Source organism: Daldinia loculata, assembly GCF_022478755.1.
Source record: "Daldinia loculata strain CBS 113971 unplaced genomic scaffold F4817scaffold_20, whole genome shotgun sequence".
NCBI classification, from domain to species: domain Eukaryota; kingdom Fungi; phylum Ascomycota; class Sordariomycetes; order Xylariales; family Hypoxylaceae; genus Daldinia; species Daldinia loculata.
Window position 1 is genome coordinate 253691 of NW_026054874.1, and position 20919 is coordinate 274609.

Consider the following 20919-nt stretch of genomic DNA (forward strand, 5'->3'; position numbering starts at 1 on the left):
ACCTACCATAGGATCTCACGGCACAGAAATGCTTAACTTGAGTCAATCCATGGTAACGTGGTGATGAATGGCTCCGAATCTCTGGAGTTCTAGGAGGGGGAAGAGTTGGAGGAGCTATCGGGAATTACAAGTTTCAGAAACATTGAAACAAACTTGGGTTGCTTGGATGGCTGGCTGGATGGTGGCCCGATCTGGGTTGAGACGATGTCACCATTTGCCAGTTACCCCTGTATCAACCCCGACGCCACCGTTTCATGTTGGCTCGATCCCACCGATGTCTTCAACGCTTACATCTCTCCGGTCTCTAAGAATCAAGACAGATCTCCCCGGCCTTCCTAACGAGGTAGATTGATGGTAAATCCCTTTCATCGGACGAACTTGAATAAAATGATCGGACGGGATTCCCACATTCCGATATTGAGAGAGAGAGAGCTGCCCGGGCCTACCATACACGCGTGTTAAATATATCTACCTAACTAACTATACAATATCGCTAGGTAGTTATTAAGAACTAACGTGTAAGATTATGCGCTTTGCTACCTAGGTACCTAAGGCACGAACAACCACTTCTAGTTTGAAAACGGCCAAGCTGTTAGAATCGGTATCGTCTAGTCCGCGGCCGAGCATTCCACCCTTGCGTGCCGCCGCCTCCACCCCGGACGCCCTCGTCCCAAAGGGAGGCTCGTCACAGATTGATCGACGAGCGCACCACTTGGGAACCAAGCCGCCGGGGTCAGGGTTCTCCGCTCTGGCCCCGACTAGGATTGCGCCTGGGCTGCTGGGCTGGGGATCCGGAAATAGTCATGGTGCCCGTGGTTTGTGGTCCCCCTGTCTGCCTGTGCCTTGTTCGTTCCCGTGTCATGTCATGTCTCTCTTTTAAATTTTGAGCCTGGCCATTTCTCTGCGCACGCTCTTTTCGTAAACTTCGTTTCTGGTTTAAGCCTTACTTCAAACCGTCGTCGATCTATCTGAATTTTCTTCTGCGGCTGGAAAAGTGCAGGTCACCGCCTCGTTTTCTTCTTCTTCTCTTTTTCAACATTCCAGGCTTGACGTCTGTTTTCTTCATACGTTCCTTCGACTGCTCAATTCACTCTTTTTTCTTCTTCATTTTCATCTTCAATCTCGTTCTTTTCTTTCTTTCTGAGCTAGACTCGAATTACCTTCTATCACCAGCCAAGATGCTTTCTACGACTCTTCTTCAGTCCCTTGTCCTGCTCGTCGCCGGCGCGAGTCTCTCTTCGGCAAGCCCCGTCTGGCCGCACTACTCGATCGATGGCGAGCACCTCGAAGTCCTTCACATGAGAGCCTCGACGTCGGTGAATCCGGCGGCGGTGTCGGGCGTGGAGTGCATTGACCGAAATAAGTAAGTTTTTATAGACTAGTTATATCTTTCCAACTATGCGTGCAGCATATAAGGACTCTGACTAATTGCCAATACAGAAACATCGTGTTCCACGATCAAAACGTAGCAGAACTTGCTATCTGTGGAGGCATCGCAGGGTCTATCCAGAAGTGTGGTGGCGCGCCCAAGACCACGACTGGTCGATCCGGTAGCGCCGAGTTCAAGCTGAGCGCGGCGACATCGGGTGCTACGATCAACATCTCCAAGGGCCGATGGGAGCAATGCATTCGCGCAGCCAGGGCCGTCTGCCCAACAGGTAGCATGAAGGGCACGTGTGCGGGCGGTGCATCAAGCGGCAACGTGGACTTCACGCTCGACTCGCCGTTGTAAAGGAGTGGACAGCCAATCAGTCCGCAATGTACAAAAAGTCTCGGGAATCACTCGCATTATGAAGGGCACGGAGGAGGACTAAAAAGAGCTATGCTTTTCTTTTGTAGAGATCTGGCGTGAGGCGTACGTGTATGGGGTCTCGGATACCCTGGCGGACATCGGGACTCAGGGCGTTTGGCAGGTTTGGCGCGCATATCCCTTTTTTCGTCTATGCGGCGCCATCGTGGACATCGCTGCCGCGTTGGTTAGGTAGACCTGTACAAAATATATACGCACATACATAACCTTCAGCTGAACTGGAGGGCTGACGGAAATAAATAAACGCTGTATATATCTTTCAACCAACGAAATTCATTTAAATAATGATTTTGCTTGTATTGTACTGTGACTGGGTATCTTTCTAACATGATCGTTCTGCGCCTTGTCCTCTCATATATATAACAGAGTAATAGAGAACCAACCCCCTTTTATAACCGGACGCCTAGAGTCTTTCGCTAGCCCATAAAGCACAAATACCACTACCTATTGTAAATTCCCCAACAGCCCAAACTTCTTCCCACTGAAGCCATCCCACCCCAATCAATCTCTGTACCTACAACTAGAGGTCCCCGTTCGAATTAAACTACACTAAATCGGTAGGTAGGTAGGTACCTAGGTAGGTAGGTAAACGTTGCTTGCACGTGTACGTACGTACCCAAATCACAACCCATACCGCGAAACGCACTCCTCGCGATGCGTCTCCAGACACTCCAGCGCGCACACGCGCACCCCGCACCGCATGCACCGCACGCGTCCCCAATACCCGCACACCTCGCAGAACACGCGCGCCGGATACTTCCTCCCGTCGTCGGATGCCGTCCAGCGCCCGCGCGCCTCGGCGTAGCTTAGCGGCGGCGCGGATACGAGAGCTCGCAGCTCGGCTTCGGTGGGTAGCGCGGGCACGCGGGAGGCGAGCAGGGGGTCGTTGTCTTGGGGGTGAGAGGGGGGGTGTCCGTGTCCGTGTCCGGGGCGCGAGTATGGCGTTAGGAGGGAGGAGGAGGTGGAGGTGGAGGTGGAGGAGGAGGATGGATTTGTTGGGGCGGCGGTTTGGGGCGCGTCGGACATCTCGATGTCGTCTTCTTGTTTTACGGCTGGTGCGGCTTTGGAAATTGATGCTGAGCGGGATATGTTTGACTTGGAAGACTTTTTGCTGTTTTTATGCTGGTGTTTTTCTGCTGCTGCGGCACTCTTTTTCGAACTCCCTGCATTCGAAGCAGCCGCCGTGGCAGCAGCAGTGGCGGCAGCGGAAGCAGCAGCGCTTGGATTGGATTTCTCCTGTGCGAGGAGGGCTTCGAAGTCGTCGAGGTGGTTTGCGAACGTCTTCTGGGACTGTAGGATCTTGCGGACGTTGGGGGTGTGTTTCTTCACGCCTGCCTTGCTATTATTGCTCTTCGCTACGATGGGTATGCTCACGTCGCGGTGGTAATTATCGCGGTCGAGGGCCTCGATCTCCCGGCGCAGTTTTGCTTCCTGGCGGGCGTCGGCATCGGCGTATAAGGCACTGGTGTTTGTCACTTGGTTGCGAGCAGCTCTTTTTCTGTTCCCTGTTTGGAGCGATGCTGCTGCTAAGTGAGGGGCTGTGTCGGGCACATAGGCCCAGCCTGGAGCATTGGTGGTTTTGGTACTTGCAAGCTCTATCACGCCGAAGTTGTTCATCTTGACGATTTTTAGTTGTTAGTTTTTAGTTGAGGAAATGGGAGCTTTGAAGGTCCCTGCATCCTATGACGATTAATCCGTATCTTTTGTCTAATTCTCTATCAAAGGTGGGGCCTCTAGTTAGTAAGCCATACTTTGCAGTCACGATTATGTAAGCTATAAGCTATAAGGCTTATTGCCCCTGAATTTGACCCCTTTTTTATATTGAGTGTTACTTTCTAACATTGTTGAACAACCCCTTTGCTCTAGATTTACTACCTCTTAACCTAAAGGATAGAAATTAACCTAGAAACTGAAGTTTATATGGCCTTGAAACTTTTACGCAGCCTTCGAAAATTACAATATCGTTGAATCACATCAATTTTAATACTAATTGTGATATCATCACCGGGACGTTTTTTCATGGTCTCAATTTGCTATGTTTAAATTATGACTATAGGCAATGAACTAGGTTACTCATTTAAGTAGCATTTCATAACGCTTTCATTCTTCGTCTAGCTTTTCAGCCGCTGCCTCCCAGTCCTCTTCGACAGATTGTTCCTCGACCTTTTTCCTTGGTTCTTTCCTCAGAGCGATGAACCCACCCCTACGCGGCATAGCGGAAGCTGCCGGAGTGGTAGCTGGCTTTGGGCGGGCAGAGCGGCGCATAACCGAGCTCCAACCCTCATTCCCTTTGCCCTGGGTATCTTTTTCGTTCCGTAGTACATTCAAATGCTCATCGACATGACAGAGAGAAACGTCGCTGGCAAATCCCGAGCTGGTAACCTTGGCTAATAAACTAGGTTTGAGAGATGAAAGCGAAGATTCTAGATTTTGTGGACTTGGCGGACCAGAGCCCTTGATAACAACCTCGTTGGAAGGTAGGAAACTTGTCTCGAACTTTATATCTGGATAAGCAGCATACTCCCGTTGAAGTGCTGAATCAAGCTCTTCGATAGTCAACCCAAATTGCGGTGCCGACAAGAGTAGAGCGTTAAAAGGTTGTCTCGTCGAGATATCTTCACTAGCTGCTGCTGGTGCTTTTGTAGGGAAGGCTTGTGCTAGGGACTTATTCTTTATGCATTGTGAAAGCGTCTTCATCGGCGCAGATACGAATCGCGGTGTCTTGAAGAGACATACATGTCGATGAGGTTCCGGATCGACACTTTCGCTGTCAAATCCGAAGTCTTCAGCAAGGGAATGAAGAAACGCTCTCTGGGAAGACTTCATTGGTTTAAACCGGATGAACTTTTGCGTCGAGTCTACTGCGAAGACGCGAAGTTCTCGTTCGTAAGTCTGTGCGAACTGCGGATCGTCCTTGTAAAGCTTTATAGTCGTGTTAGAGTATGGCACATGATCATCCGTGTGAGTTAGAGGATCGATATTTAGGGCGTTTGCCAAGAGAGCATTTCGCTGTAATCGAAGACATTCTTCATCGCACTTAATTGTATCCCGCTGGGGCGATGAATTGCGCTTTGTTGCCAGACACCTAACTTCCTGCTTTCTACGTTGGCAATCGCAAGTGATAAATGTTCTCGCTTGACAGGGTTTGTCCTCCTTGCATGGGTATGGGGCATGGCACTGTTCAGTATCCAAATGCCCACAACTCCGTTTCTTGCCGCAGGGCTGTTTACATCGCGACCCCGAGATATCAGCATCTTCACATTCACCTAGGCGGTGGCAGGTCTTCTCGCACGTGTGAGCGCCGCACTTGAGCTTCTTCCCGCAGGGCAAGCCGCAAAGTGGTTCTTCAAACCAGCAAGGCTGGTTCTTCAGCGCTTTCTTACCGCAGACGCATCGTTTCTCAACCAAGAACGGGCATTTCGGGCACGGCTCTCTGTCGGGGTGGCAATTATGAGATACCTGGGGGTGACCGCATGGACGAGGCCTGGTACAGTCGAAGCGACATTCTGGCACTTGTGTACCACAAGGCTGCGGTGGTTGGAGAATCGTTCGGCCACAGTTGCAGCTGATTTCCTCGAAAATAGCCTCGGGACAGGAAGGACAAGGTCCCTTGTGGCACATTTGTTGACATTGGTGTCTTCCACATTTTAAAGCCCGTCCACAGGGGCGAGTGCAGATGTGTTCCGCTTCCACCTCGTTATTTGTTGGACCAGCGTTCCTGTTCTTCCGCCTGGCGGCTGCTCGTTCCATCGCCTTCTTTTCTCCGGAGCAGCAATGTTCGCCATGCTCATGTCTCCCACAATTGAGCTGAACCCTGCAAATCCTCATGCACTCGGGAGTCGCAATTGTTCCTTGGTGGCAGATCGAGGTCGTCTTCGTCCGACCACATCTGCAGTTAATTTCCATTGCCTGCATACATGGCGCACAAGGTCCAGTATGGCAAGTGTCTTGGCAAGAATGCCCGCACGACAATGGTTTGTTGCACGTTTTCCCGCAATTAGGAATCGGATCTTCGCAACTCTCCCTTGGCTGGTCTAGAATATCGACTAGTGGTGTTTTCCCGCACGGACAGTAGGTGATCGAATCAGGAGAGAACGGACAATGCTCGTCCATCTCATCTTGAGGATGACAGCTCCGTTTACAGCGATGCCTTTGGCAATCAAAGAATCTGTCACAGACAGAATTACAATCAAAAGCACCCCAGTACCAATGATCAGGTAAATCCTCGCTCTCCACGTCATCTCCGGTCTTGATTTGGCCGCGATTATAAGATTCTCGTCTGTCACCACGCTGGTCGCAAGGAATGTTTTTGGACTCTCGGCCACAATAACAGAGAGAGAAGACAGGAATATCACAACTACCACAGAGGCCGGAATGACATTCCCTTTGGCATTCATGCTCTCCGCAGGGAAGTAGATCCCCGCAGACTCCGTGACAACTCCATCCATTAACATAATCTGTCTCGCCACAGCGCTTTGTAGACGTAAGTTTACCGCAGAAACAGGATTGAGTCGGCCCCATGAGCTGGCAAGGTGGACAGGGGCCAGCATGGCATTCGAGGGGACATGGGTGAGGACAAGTCGCTCTAGGCTTTGAGCATGTTTGACCGCAACTATGGGGACCGACCCCGGGAACCGATCGAGGGTTGATCTCCTTGCCACACCAACAGTGATAAGTAGTAGGCTCATCGGTCAAAGGGGAATTGCATCCCGGGCACCTCCAGTTGATTTGGTCCGAATTAATTGTCCGGTTGGAGAACCATTTCTTAACACAGGTCATATGCGTTACGGTCCAACATATAGAGCATGACCAGACCTTCGAGTTCCGCAGAACCTCATTCGTGCAAATCACACATTCGTATTGCCCGTTATCGATATCCTCAGAAATACGCGTAGTAAGATCAGAGGCATTGGATTTTGAAGCTTTTCTGCCGCCACTGCTCTTCGCCTGAGGTTTTATGGCGGTACTATTACTTCGGTCAGCTAATGGTTGACCGGGAATAAACTCCATAACATTAGCATTTAAGGACGTCGAACTCGTAGCATCGGACTCCCCGGTGCTGGTTGTCAGGTGACCGCCAAAGTTTCGGGGTCTGCTCATTGTCGCTCTCTGGGCATTTTCACCGCGTCCTCTCCTTTGACCCCTAGAGGCTCTCCGACCTCTATCACCTCGACTGATGGCATTTGAGGGTGCAGTGGCCGGAGAAGCGACGGAAGTTTCGGGATTTGCTGGTGACGTCTCGTTCCCCTCAACAACTTGCAAACTACGCTGACCTCGATTGCCGCGGCCTCCACGGCTCCCACGGCCCCCACGACTACCGGACGTTCTCCCTCCGCGAGGGCGATGGCCACGATTCCTCGATGTTGGATTTGACGGCAGTTCAGAAGGTTGCGAACCCTCCATGATTGCTGCGTCCATAGTTGCCAACTTCAAATACGTGTATTCAAGCTTAGGTACCTTAGGTACCTAGGTAGTCTAACAACCGGGGGGGTTATGACCAGACCGTCTCGTAATGCGCTTTTTGAAATACAGCGGCTTCGAAAGATGCGAAAATCAACGACTCGTTGATACAAACGTTTGTAAGCAGCGCTTATGCAGTGCTGCGTGGCAAGATGTGAATTAAAGAAAGACGTTTGCAAAAAGAAAAATAGAGAATGATTTCGTGAAATTCGTGAGCTAATCAGTGATAAAACTCGGATACCACTTTCAACGCTTCATAAAGCCATTTGTGGCGGATAGCTTAGCTTATATCCACCGAGATCGAAATATGCGTGAGGCAACAATCAGTATGTTAAAACACAATCCTTGTGTAGGATTATGAGATCATTATGTATAGTATGCAAGGCTATGAGTCAAAGTCGAGAAAGGATGGCTGATTTCGGAGTTAGTGGAGATTTCGTAAGGGTCGAGGCTTTGCTAGACCCTAGTGTACAAACTAAAGTTCGTAAGGTTCATGTTGCGACACGCTATCTATGCGGTATCCACTATTACCTACCGTCTAGCCGAGGTGAGTTTTAGTGCTCGCGGCCACCGGCCAATAAAGACGCGGGAACTATACATAGGTACCTCATTAGGTAGTGTACGACCAGGGATTAGGTAATACATACATGTAGCACGCCTCAATTAGAATGACATTCTCCAATCCACTCCAATCCGAAAAACTTCCCTTCTGAATTTAGGTCCATCAGGCATTACGAGTTATTGATGTCTCAGAATATCGATTACCCGCGATCATCACGCTTACCTAATAGATAAGTAGAGGGCACCTCACTTTAGTTATCGACATTACTCTAAATGCCATCTTATTATGACTGGTATAATGCGTTGGGCTATGCAAATAGAGCTAGGTAAGTTGTTGATATATGATATATCCCGATTTTAGAGTTGATAGCCTGCTGAAAAGTTAAAGAGCTTTCGGCCCTATTCAACAAGACTGCTTCTCTATCACTTATCATCTAGAAGTCTCGCATCCCCAAAGCTTAGGGCGGCGATGAATGAACCAGAGTAAGGATTGTAAGTGTTAGTTAGAAGTTGATAGTAAAAGATAGAGAAGTTCGTGTTACTTGATGTGGGCTAATTCGACGTAACTAGCCTAATTATAAAACGATGCTACCGGTCTCTATCAATGAGGTCTCTAACAACGAGAGCTTCATGAAAATTCGCCCGGGGATTCCCTAATGTTCTCCAACTCGCAGAAATGAGCCTCTTAAAACTGCACTGGGCGCTGAAAGTTGCCTATCAGTTTTCGGAGGCGGTGGATGCATCGGGCAGCTAAAGTCAAATTTAGTAGCAAAAAGCAACCCTATGGAAAATATCATACCGTTACAACTTACTGCAGCCGCAAGCTGACAGTGTCAACCAAGAACGAGAACTTGTGGGCTTCCGCTATTGGTTCAAGATAAGAAAGCCATTCACAATCAACATACCTGCAGCCAACCTCGTATACACCGTTGGCACTGGAAGCCCTGCATTGAAGAGAGATTACTTGCCGTCCATATCTACTTGAATACTTAGGTACCTATTCCTCAGCCTCCGACGTGGTGCTTATTTTCTAGATATTAGTTCTGTTGTCTAAATTTCAAAATCATTAATAACCTCTAGGGATGCAATGCCTCTAACGACCTAGCTACGATAGGTTGGCTCGCTAAGAACTTTAGAAAGAAGTATTTAGCGAAGCAAAAGAGTCTACGGTTAACCAATATAAGATCATAACCATCTTCACACGGGGTATATTAAGTGGCTTAAATAGTTTGGTGAGGATAATGCAGCCTATAGAAAAGATGCACTGTTCGCACCGCCGCCTGGCTAGGTGATGCAACGGTCAAAAGTCACATCATTGGAGACAAGGTAAGCGCCGGATTGGCAGTTACTTCTCAACTTACACTCGATACAGCATCCCGAAGTCTTTATTTTCATGATACGTCACTGCTTAATCCCCTGCAAGTGCATACAATATGTGCATGCCATTCTCTAAATGGCAAGTATGGGATGGGTATGTACGACCCAGACGGCGTTGAATGTCTAATACCTATTGTCTTAATAGGATTCCGCGACTCTTTACTTTTAACAATTAGGTAGTATTTCATTTCTCTTCTTGGTCGCTTATGTGCGTCATTAGAAACCGGCATATTGGCACGCAGCTTGACGTGAGCCCTATACCGCGCTTCTAAGGTAACCATATCTTCTTACCCTTGTTGCCATGCGCTGTCCCACACTCTTCAATTCTTACCCCTGTAACTCGTATCAATCATCACCCCCCTATCGGCTTCTCTCTAAGAGTTCGACAGACTTATGATCTAGCTAAGCATATTCTCAATCGACCTACCAAATTGCCCGATAGTCCTTGACGATATCACTTTCTGGATCGGGAATTGTCACCATCGGATTTGTTACGATACAAGAGGGAACGGAAAGGGATAATCAGAACCTCCCCAACGACTGAGTTCATCGTAAGATACTACGTACCTGTACAAGAATCCTTCTGCATTTCTGGTAGAGTCTAGGCTCTCTTTTGCGCAGCCCTTCAACCGACTTACGCCAGTGTGGAAATTAGACATTAATATCAGCGATAGGGTGAATGCTCCTATTGGTCTTGCCATCCACTTGATTCGGACCCTAACTATGCTACATCCCGGAGTGGGTTACAATGAGGTCTAGCTGATTCTATTATCATGGGGAAAGTATAATAGCATCTTGTGTTGTGGTAAGACTATATATATCCTTACAGTTCGCTGTGGACAATTCCTCGGGCGTCCTATGCAATTCCCAACTCCACGGCTTTAGACTTATACCCCCGAAGTTTGTGGATAGGGTTTTGGGCTTCTTAGGAAGTTTTCCATCATGCGGGCTACTCAGGCCTTCTCGTCACTTTTCTGTACTATATCCCTAACATCAGCATCTTTTTCTATAGCACAGCAAACAGTCCTAGGAGTTAATCAGCTCAACGGAAAATGGCATTACAAGGGTTGTTATGTGTAAGTAACTTGTACCTAAGGCTATGAGCGTCGATGCTAACTGACTCTAAGTGACGCTGGCCGGACGATCAATGTGGCTGCAACTACTTCGGATACATCGACCCCGGAGAGCTGTGTCGAGTTCTGCGATAGTAGGGGGTTTTCTTACGCTGGAGCTAAATATCATAACGAATGCTGTGAGTTTACTCCCTACCTGGGCGTGATCCTATTCGTATTAACTATTGCTAGACTGCGGGAATGAACTAGCCAATGAAGCCGTAGGAGTTAAAGATTCGAGAAAATGCCCAACAGGTTGCTCGGACGATAACATAGAAGCATGTGGAGGTTCAAACTGGTTTACCTTATTCTTCAACCCGTATAGCGCAGGTCCCAGGCCAAATATCGACATTCCAGACTGGATATATATTGGCTGCTACTCGTGAGTCTCTATCTTCCGTCATTGGTATAGGCATGGTCCTACCAGGCCCCAGCCTCGATTTGATCCAAGTTGTAGTTAACACGTTCCACAAGCGAGGGAATTGACGGCCGGTGCTTAACGTACAAGGCACCAATCTCTACCACACCGGTCAACGCAAAGAGCTGTACATCTGTATGTCGTGCAGCTGGTTACACCTTTGCCGGTACCAAGAATGGCGACGAATGCTGTAAGCTACCGTTTGACTTCTTTAACTGGGGTGGTGTCAACTTACCAGTAACAGATTGCAGCAATACTATTGCAAATGGCGCCGTATTATCCGATGGCTGTGATACGGCTTGTAAGGTATGAACCTCCAGACATATTTCTATGCCCCCGCCCCCTTACCACATAAGCAGGCTATATGTTCTTAATCACCCATAAACAATAAGCTTTCAAGAGTGGCACTGTAGAGTACAAATCGCATTTACCGAGTGTTATTACTGACTTCACGTACCATAGGCAAATAATTCCGAGGTATGCGGGGGACCTGACCGCTTGAATGTATATAACTTCAAGAGTACCTCGTATAGCAGACCCACCAGGACCAGCTCCAGGCCTATCCCTAAAACGCTCTCTGGCACTCTCTTAAAAGCGACGAGCTTGTCCATCGTTGCTCATTCAATTGCCCCGAGAGATGTCACTACTGAGCCAATTGTTACTAGCACAAGAAGCGCTTCATCCGCAAGCTCAAGTCCTACGGCGCCTTCGCAGCCCTCCGTCATAGGTGATTACATTTGGTATGGCTGCCAGACTGAAGCCACCAACATCCGTGCACTGAGCCTGTATACCTACGCCAATGATACTATGACATTAGATAGCTGCCAGGCTTTCTGCAACGACAAGGGGACGACGTACTTTGGTGTTGAGTATGCCCGCGAATGCTACTGTGGCAACAAATTTGAAACAGGTTCTGTTGAAGCTCCTGAAAGCGACTGCAGTATGCTTTGTGCTGGGGACCAATGGACATATTGCGGCAGTGGCAATCGCCTATCTGTATATATAAAAAACGGAACTTCGGTCTCGACAACTACTAGTGGTTCGAGTCCGACTGGTAGAGATCCTGGGACACCAGAACCTACAGGATTTCCTGATGGCTGGACCGACCAGGGCTGCTGGCAAGACGGGCCCAATGGTCGTATCATGCCAACTTTCCAAGCTCCCGACGACCCTGAGTTGACGCCACAGAAATGTGTGCAACTCTGTGCTAATGACAACTATACGGTAGCGGGAACCGAGTACTATACGCAGTGCTTCTGTAGCAATGCTATCTACAATGGTGGCGTCCGAGGCAAAGACACTTCGAAATGCTCGACACCCTGCAAAGGTAATAGTCAAGTCATGTGCGGAGGTGCCGGATACTTGTCTATCTACTCGAAGGGTACACCGCAGACGTTCAAAGAACCCGCTCCGCTAAAAGAAGTGAACGGTACTTGGACGTATCAAGGCTGTTATGAGGATAATGTTAATAATCAGCGGACCCTTTTTTGGTCCTTAAGGTTCCCTACCCCCATGACCACTGAGCAATGTCTAGGGAAATGCGCTTCTTTCGGCTATGCCGCCGGCGGTATGGAGTATGGGGAAGAATGTTACTGTGGTGACCCAATGGATGTTGCTGCTTCCGGTGCCACTATAAGGCCTGAGAGCGAATGCAATATCGCATGTGCCGGAAATGCTTCTGCAATATGCGGAGGTGGTGCTCGGCTTTCAATGTACTATTGGACTGGTAAAACGCCCCTTTACGTGTTTAATTACCCCGAAGGAAATGATGCGGGTTCCTACTCCAACCTAGTCGGCGGTGTTATTACCCCTCTAATGACCATGCAATCGATCACCGGCAAGGTTACCTTCTTGGAGAAATGGGGAACTGGCGCAGCAAATAGCACGGGGGCCTATGAACTAGACCTTAGCCGACTCGACGATTTCGATGCTGCCTGGAGGACCATGCACGTTAAGACTGATATCTTCTGCTCTGCGGGAGTCATTCTGCCCGATAAGGCAGGACGACAGCTTACCGTCGGTGGCTGGTCCCTCGATTCGACATACGGTATCCGTCTATACGCGCCTGATGGATCGGACGGCGTAAAGGGTACAAACGACTGGGAAGAAGATGTTAATACTCTAAAGCTTCAGAGAGGACGATGGTACCCGAGCGCTATGCTTATGGCAAACGGGTCCATTTTAGTCGTGGGTGGTGAGATTGGTTCAAACGACAAGCCCGAACCTTCTCTTGAGATTCTTCCTAAAGTTGGCCCCTATCTTTACATGGACTGGCTTGAACGTACAGATCCGAACAATCTATATCCGTTTTTGGCAGTCCTTCCCGGTGGTGGCATTTTCGTTGCGTACTGGAACGAAGCCAGAATCCTAGACGAAGTTACCTTTGACACGATACAGACTTTACCAAACATGCCTGGCGCTGTCAACGATGACCTTGGGGGCCGTACCTATCCTCTTGAGGGAGCTGCTGTTCTATTGCCCCAGTTTGCCCCTTATACGGATCCTCTTGGTATCCTCTTATGCGGCGGTTCGACTGATGGCCATTCTGCTCTCGACAACTGCGTATCTATGTATCCCGAAGCGCCCAACCCCGAGTGGGCTCTTGAGCGTATGCCTTCCAAGCGTGTCATGAGTTGCATGGCACCCTTGCCAGATGGAACCTATCTCATTGCCAACGGCGCCCACGAAGGCGTTGCCGGTTTCGGTCTTGCGGATGACCCCAACTACAACGCCATCCTCTATGACCCGTTTAAGCCTATTGGCTCCCGTATGTCCGTCATGGCCAACACAACTGTCGCACGTCTCTATCACAGCGAAGCTATCACTCTCCTCGACGGCCGCGTCCTAATTACGGGCTCCGACCCCCAGGACGGCAAACACCCCCAGGAGATCCGCGTTGAAGTCTTCACGCCACCATACCTCTACAGCAATAAACCACGCCCGTCATTCACCATCACGAACAAAGATTGGGATTACAACGACGAAGTCAGCTTCGAGCTGGGCGAGGAACCCGAGGGAGAGATCAAAGTCTCGCTGCTCGGCGCGGTATCTAGCACTCATGGCAATTCGATGGGAGCGCGAACCCTGTTTCCGGATGTTTCGTGCTCCGGCACTAAGTGTACCGTCGTCGCACCCCCGAGAGTTCACATCGCTCCCGCGGGTTGGTACCAGATGTATGTCTTGCAAGATAACATACCGGCTGTCGGTACCTATGTTCGTATCGGAGGCGACCCAGGTAAGCTTGGAAATTGGCCGCCAGGCGATGACTTTACTCGCCCGGGCGTCTGAAAAAGCTGTACGCTTTTGCACTATAAGCATGCCTACTGCTATGCTTACTTGTGCTCAAACCCTAGTGTTTAGTGTTTATTTTCATCGAGAATGGCTAGGAAGCGTCTTGTGGTTTTCGACGGAAGAACACGGATATGCTTGGTTTGGTTCAGAGTAAAGGGGCTGGACTAGGAGCTGGAAGGGAAAGAGAAGGGAAAGCGTGGAGTTGACAGTGAAGAGAAACCGCCGTTAGATCCTATTAATATCAGTAATAGATAATATTTATACCGCGCCTAGTATCTCGTTTCCTTCGCGTTGTCCTTGTTGGTACCTAGATAAGGTAGGATTTCTTGTCGTGCCTGTTTATCCTAGCCTACACTCGCATTATGGAATTTATTAAGCAATAAGTGATACGTCCCATATGACGCCTTGACTAAAAACATTTTCAAAGTGTACTGGCTGCATGTCAAGGTTAACTGCAAGCAAGTCGTTGGACAACCCCGCTACCCGGTTGCCAGGCAGCGCCGACAGACATAAGTAACGCGTTAGCAACGCACTCTTTCACCCCTGATCAATGACTGTGTTGGTCAAATTGGTCGTGACCAGGCAGCTGTTGAAGTAGGGTCAGAAATAATTCCTCGAGGAGTTTTTCGTAGGACCTGGGTTCGAGCCACTGTCGGGGCGGCAGGCAGACCAACTGTTCAGGTCAATCGGCAGTGGTTCGAATTCTGGGTTTGAGCTTTTTTGCACTTTTTCTCTTTTTATTATTATTTTTAATAGGTCATTTTCTTTTGCCTTCGTTATTACAACTTGAAGTTTCTGTTCTGTTCTGTTCTGCCTTATATCGATTGGCTATGTCTAATTTTGCGGAGTCTTCGTCGTTGATGTATGCAAGTGAGGACGCGAACAGGAAGTGGAAATAAATTCTGTTGGAACATCAAGAGGTATGAACCTAGGTATATAAGACTAGATAGATCTGGATATCCCAGTAGCCTGGGTATGTATCTGAATGTAGTTGAACTTTTAGTAGGATGGCAAGATTTTGCGGGTACATAAAAGGGGGATATTCTAGTCCAAATTACCAAGGCCCCTATTTTCCTCCTCAACTTATTCAGTACCAGTTAAGACGCAACACGCATAGTACGTCCATAAAGATGACCTTGGTTAAACTCTTGGAATCATAACACAGCCTGTAATCATCTACTTAAACACGTCTTCTATCGTTTGTCTCATGCTGGTAGTTCTTACACATGTTTTAGCATATTCGTATTCTGATGCTTTTTATTACAATGCTGTTTATTACACCTGCTATATAACTGTGGATAGCGTATAGACTAGAGATAAAAGAAAACGTCATCAAGGAAGCGGGAGGGTGGTCCATTTTTCAGTGCATTTTCCGGTCCAAGTCTGATAACAATACGTGAAAACGACATTACTCACAGCATCTTGAGATGCAACTTCCTGTCACTAGGTAGGTTCCAATGGCTAGACGTTAAATTCAATGGGCAAGGTTGGACAGGACCAGTTTCCATTTAATGCATGTATACGCACAAGTGCGTATAGTTATATTACTTTGGCTGGCGCCGCCCCGACCTGATTTAGCTATTCGGCTTGCTATCAAGATTACACTTGAAGCGATTAGCAATGCGCCGCACCAAGAAATCAAGCCAACGCAATTGTTGCTCTCTCCTAGGATTACACCAGCAATGGGATTGCTAACAAGAACCCCGAAGCCTACGAAGGCCAGCGTCATGCCAATTCGTGTGCCAATCTTGCTCTTATCATCGGATAGTCGAAGGATTCACCGCAATACCTACCACCACATCTAGCCAACCCTCTATACACCACTGTTGTGTAACTTAGTTGTCTCACGGAAACCTTTTAGATTGTTCACTCTATACTTCTCGGCTTATGCCACTATTTCACTGTAATCTCGGCAGAAGTGGACGCCACTCCAACCAGTCGCACCCCCGAGAATAGGGGGTGTAAATCTGTGTATCGCTAGGTGGTTGCACAGAGCTCTGCCCGACTATAATGGAGTTCTTAGGAGTTGAGTACATCTTAAGCTACTACCTAGATACAGGTAGGTTGGTAGATTAGGTACGTAGACGCGAGACACATACGCGGTACAATAGATAGATTCCCCTGCCGTATCTGTCAATTTATTTTCGTTTGGATCCGCCCCGAATGTTCGGTTATACGTGAAGGTCCAATTGATGATCCGGGGATCGAGAGCTTGCGTTATGTCTTGACGTGAAGTGGCACATCTGAAAGGGCTAGCCCCTAAAGCCCCGATGGCGACCCCGATAAAAAGTAATATGAAAGAAGCAATAGCGCCAATGGCTGGCCGGTAAACGAAACCGAGGCTGGTGCCCCGGTTTGCCCTCCGAGACGAAGTACCCTCACTACTCGGAATTGTTACATAGTAGGCACAATGTCGAAAACTAGATAGTGCCGGTAGCTAAGATATTTGAAGGAATGCAAAACACCAGCCAACGTATGCAATTAGGTTACACAGTTGGTGTAATAGAACGTATTATTGGTTGGATTACAAGTCACGTCGTTATTATAACGGAGCCAAATTGCATATTTCGTCCATGTCTCAGCCAACCTGTCGGGATTCTAGATGAGACATCTAGAACAAAGGACATATTCAGTCTGTATAGACATAGATCCTCGTAGCTAGGTTAGAGTTCCTCGCGGAACAACGAAGTTGTTACCATAATTACTGTTTAGTTCCACCTCGTGACACAACCATAGGTAATTTTCAACTGATCAACGTGCCATTTTGGAATCGTGGCTTTTAATATGCCACCTTACTACCTATCTTGTCTCTGTCGTGCACCTTCAACCCGATCACGAGTGTCAATGCTAAGACATTGGCGTTGCATTGCACTGATTAAGTCGCCGAAACCCTCCTTGTGCAGCTTTATGATGCTGAGGCACTTCGAACAAGGCTTGCTGGGTTTCTGGTACTTTCTGCAATTCTTATTACCGCGTTGAAATTCGGTCGGGACCAACCCCACGCTTCTGGCAAGAAGGAAAAAACTACGTTTTGATGCTTGAGTCTATTGTCCATATCCAGAATCCACGGAAGGACACCAAGATGCAAGACCATACGCCTACTCTCCACAAAGATGAGTGGGAACTAGGTAAACCAGGCTTATGATCCATTGCTAGACCATGATAGCGGTCATGGCGTCCAGGAAAAGAAGCCCTCAGTACAATGGGCCTTAGTTCCTCGGTCGCCTTGGATTATTCACACCATTTTGATATCAGTACCAGCCAGACCTCTCTATGGTAACCTTTTGTTGGATAAATAATACTGCTCAACATGAAGATAAATCCGCGTTTTATCCAACAAACTTTGATATTGCAATGCATACCTAAGGTGTGCAAAAAACTTGATTCTTGGGCTGTAAACCGGGTGTTTAATTTATTTGACGTCGACTTATTACAAAGGCCAAATTCTTAAAGTGATGTTAATCTCGTATCGTTATTTAAGGCCGTTATTTGAGGCTGTACGAGATATGGTGAGAATGTTGCCAGACGGGCGGTGTGAAATTTTATAAATTCAGTAGGCATACACTTGTTCTGTTGGGTATCTAATCTTTACGGAAGGGCTGTCATTGGTAATCTGCCTATTTCACATACTCAACTTAATCTTTAGGTACCTAGGTAGGCATAAGTTTCATTCTTTGACGATTGCCTCTACCATACCGTTGCCATCCACTTCCGGGGATGGCCAGACTTTGACAACTTCGAAGCCGGCTGTCTCCAACAATGCGCGCCATTGTCGCTCGGTGCGTTCCATGCCTGCGTTGAAACACATCATCGTCATGTCAAGCATAGCGTATAATGGGGAGGCTCCAGTTTCTGGTATGATCATTTCGTGTAGGAGCAGTTTCGAATACCCAGGCTTCATGGCGTCTCTTACATGCTTCAATATTTCCAAGCATTTATAATCAGACCAGTCATGTAATATGTGATGGTAGTAGTACGCCCTTGCACCTAGTAAAACATAAGCGGGCGGCAACAAGATGGGGTATGGGGGAAGAATGGGAAGTGAAAGTAAGCATACCTTTAACAGGCTGTTCAGTGAAGAAGTCGTAGTACATTGGGTCAATCGCAGGATCAATGTCTCCAATCGTGTCGATCACAAAGTCCTGAAGTACCAATCGACCCTTATGGGGATATCTCTCGTGGAAGGCGAGAAGATCATGGCCCTTACCACCGCCAACATCTACAAGTAAGGCCGAATCTGGTACCGCACCATCGATCAACTCTTGAATTGGGTACCAGTCGAGCCATATCTTTCTCGCCCCCAATGCGTTTCCCATGAAATTATTAAAGTCCTTCTGAACTCGAGGGATTGAGTTGAAAAATTGGAAGGTTGTCAATTTCGTTTGAAAGGCATATTGCATGAATCCGTCATTCGGATCCGTCGGACAACTATAACCAGCTTCTTTAAGGTATTTCGGCGCCTTGCTGGCGGCCCCCATTACCATCTCCCCACTTGTAAATCTCAGCAAGGAGTGCCCCGAAGTGGAATGCGTAACGAACGAAAAAAACTCACATCAGTCGGATCCCAGCAGAGGTCCCTTCACTGGCCATGGCCTTGGTGACTGTAGTAGCTTGCCATGTTTCTGCGCTAACTTCGTTCAAAAGATTCACTGAGGCCAAAGCCCGGAGCAGTCGAGCTAGAATCGTTAGCAATAGCAGCCCATGGTGTTGAATAGATCGTACTGATAAGTAGCGCTTCTCCACCAGAGAGCGAAGCGAGCTCTTCAGACGTGATTGGTTTATCGTGCTTCACAATATAATCCAAAAGGTTCATATCGACAACGATTCTAGCAGCAATTGGAATAAAAGACTTATTTTAGCTTATTAGCATGAGTGTTACGGCGTTGGGAAGCAAAACTAAAGTTGAATGAATTACGGAAAAGACAAATTCGGCGGCAACATCTTCAGGCCGCTCTAGACTCATGGTGAGTTTTCTGCTTAATCGTAGAGCTTCAGCTCTGGTGGATTGGTCATTAGCCAGCCCGAGTTTCGAGCTGAGGCCACCGAGCTGTCCGATAAGGGCGGCAACACTGCCTGACTCGACGGGTCTTTCGGTCATCTCCGTGCTGAGTAGGTAGCTAGGTAGTTGTGTGCTTGGGTCAGTTTCTTAAATCAGTGATCCGTCAATGTAGTAACATATGAGTAAATGAATTCCAAGGCCAAAGCTTAAAATACGAAAAGGCGTCAAAGTAGTGAGCTAGACGATGCTAGAATTGGTGGGTGGAGCTTCTACTTATGGACTTTCGTCTATAGGTATCTAGATACCTTACATTTGTGTTTAGTACTAATGTCAAGGGCAAGCCAGATATGTATATTCCCGATTTTAGATGCGCCTTTTTACTCCATTTCTCATGAGCCAATGGTACTTGACACGACATGTTGACCGGTTACGCCGATCCAGGCAACGGAGGAAATTACTCTACACGTGTACCTACCTACCTAGGTACCTAGATATCTAGGTTGTCATAAACTCTATAACTTGGTCGGGCTGTTTAAGCTGTATAGTTGGTATAAGGCTGGTTGTTAGATACAACTAGCATATGGGCAATATAAGTATCACTCACGGGAAGAACTTAAACACTGGTTTAGCCCTGTTCCCAGTCCTATTCTCTTTCGTATACACTCCATAATACAGTTATCTAAATATGGCTTGCGGCTAGAGCAAGCCTCACACCCACAAAGGCGTCACATGGAACGGCTGGAACATCATCATGTGTGCATTTTAAGGTTAGGTTTGCAGGATGTTGGAAAATCAATATAATGTATATTACCTAGTCTTTGGATAGCTCTGCACGCCACATACCTATGCAAGGACCTTTATCCTTTATTCGTAATGTACCCAAGTACGCTTATACTCGTCAACGGGCAATGCGGATTCTAACCAGTGCTCCGTGTTAAAAGTGGTATGGCGGTTTCTGTTGCTAAAGCAGTGAATCTTGGGGCATTCACTACGACGCAAGATCTTACATATGAGTTGTGCTAGTCGTTGTAAGGAAGCATATATATTAGATACTAACTGGATGAATTCCGTTAGTTGTAATGGCAGAGCCAGCGATTTAGTAGACGTAAGCAATTCACACCCCCTTTACTAATAATATTATAATATTATAACAACCAACACCTCGTTTATTTACTAATAAATAGACTTGTTAGCATCGAGATTAGCAGCATTAACCCATAACATAATTTGAGACAACTTGGTTGTTTGTATGAAAAAAGAAATTTTGTCTCTTCCACATTCAATTAGCTTCAGTAATTCCGACAAAAGTTCTAGCTATACCAAGGGTTTAGTATGAACTAGGTTCATAGTTCCTTATACTCTAACAGAGTTATGTTATCATATATTACCCTTATCACTAAAAGGGCCCTATTAACGAGGATCCAATGGTCATGACTTATTCCCGTAATTGAATCGATCTAGAGTTATACCGGACCCGATTATTTAGTTCACAGTATACGGGCTTTAATCAGGTTTAAGCTTATCTTAGTAAACTCAGACCATAAATTCAATATCGTTTGTAAGGTTGTACCTCCCTTAGCCACACCACTTTTCAACCAATTAAAACCTGGAATAACCCCTTAAAACAATATCGAATTTGTGATTTAAAGCAGCTTTAAAACCTTATATACCAAAAATATACGCTTAATATTTTAAAAAAAATAATATTAACAATATTATTAAAAATAATAATATTAACGCATTTTTATAATAAATTTAATTAATTATATAATCGTATTAATTTTATTATTAAGTTTATTAATTAAATCCACGCGTTTTAAGTTTTTTAAAATATTAAAAATAATTATAACAGCTATATTATAACAGTTATAATACGTTAACTATAATACCG

At 47.1% G+C, this 20919-nt stretch overlaps 5 protein-coding genes across 5 annotated transcripts; 2 read left to right on the forward strand and 3 right to left on the reverse strand.

The window, feature by feature from the left end:
* The first annotated feature begins 765 nt into the window (after positions 1 to 765).
* Positions 766 to 2098, forward strand: F4817DRAFT_89225 (uncharacterized protein). The gene is made up of 2 exons (XM_049308027.1): positions 766 to 1363; positions 1441 to 2098. Exons 1-2 carry the CDS (start codon positions 1179 to 1181, stop codon positions 1730 to 1732), a joined length of 477 nt encoding a protein of 158 aa, XP_049159739.1. The 5' UTR covers positions 766 to 1178; the 3' UTR covers positions 1733 to 2098.
* F4817DRAFT_335575 (uncharacterized protein) lies at positions 2087 to 3484 on the reverse strand. Its single transcript, XM_049303040.1, has one exon. It carries the CDS (start codon positions 3425 to 3427, stop codon positions 2432 to 2434), a length of 996 nt encoding a protein of 331 aa, XP_049159740.1. The 5' UTR covers positions 3428 to 3484; the 3' UTR covers positions 2087 to 2431.
* Positions 3485 to 3822: 338 nt separating this feature from the next.
* Positions 3823 to 7861, reverse strand: F4817DRAFT_335576 (uncharacterized protein). The gene is made up of 2 exons (XM_049303041.1): positions 7806 to 7861; positions 3823 to 7745 (listed from the first exon to the last, which is right to left on the reverse strand). Exon 2 carries the CDS (start codon positions 7226 to 7228, stop codon positions 3911 to 3913), a length of 3318 nt encoding a protein of 1105 aa, XP_049159741.1. The 5' UTR covers positions 7229 to 7745; positions 7806 to 7861; the 3' UTR covers positions 3823 to 3910.
* Positions 7862 to 10150: 2289 nt separating this feature from the next.
* Positions 10151 to 14026, forward strand: F4817DRAFT_358313 (putative glyoxal oxidase; the record flags this gene model as incomplete). Its single annotated transcript, XM_049306010.1, has 7 exons — positions 10151 to 10284; positions 10336 to 10460; positions 10513 to 10702; positions 10795 to 10928; positions 10983 to 11044; positions 11201 to 13879; positions 13910 to 14026. 7 exons carry the CDS (start codon positions 10151 to 10153, stop codon positions 14024 to 14026), a joined length of 3441 nt encoding a protein of 1146 aa, XP_049159742.1.
* Positions 14027 to 17635: 3609 nt separating this feature from the next.
* Positions 17636 to 19127, reverse strand: F4817DRAFT_364936 (putative O-methyltransferase; the record flags this gene model as incomplete). The annotated part of the gene is made up of 5 exons (XM_049306813.1): positions 17636 to 18016; positions 18087 to 18520; positions 18582 to 18705; positions 18752 to 18878; positions 18945 to 19127. The coding sequence occupies 5 exons, from the start codon at positions 19125 to 19127 to the stop codon at positions 17697 to 17699; spliced, it is 1188 nt and encodes a 395-aa protein (XP_049159743.1). The 3' UTR covers positions 17636 to 17696.
* Between the last annotated feature and the right edge of the window lie 1792 nt (positions 19128 to 20919).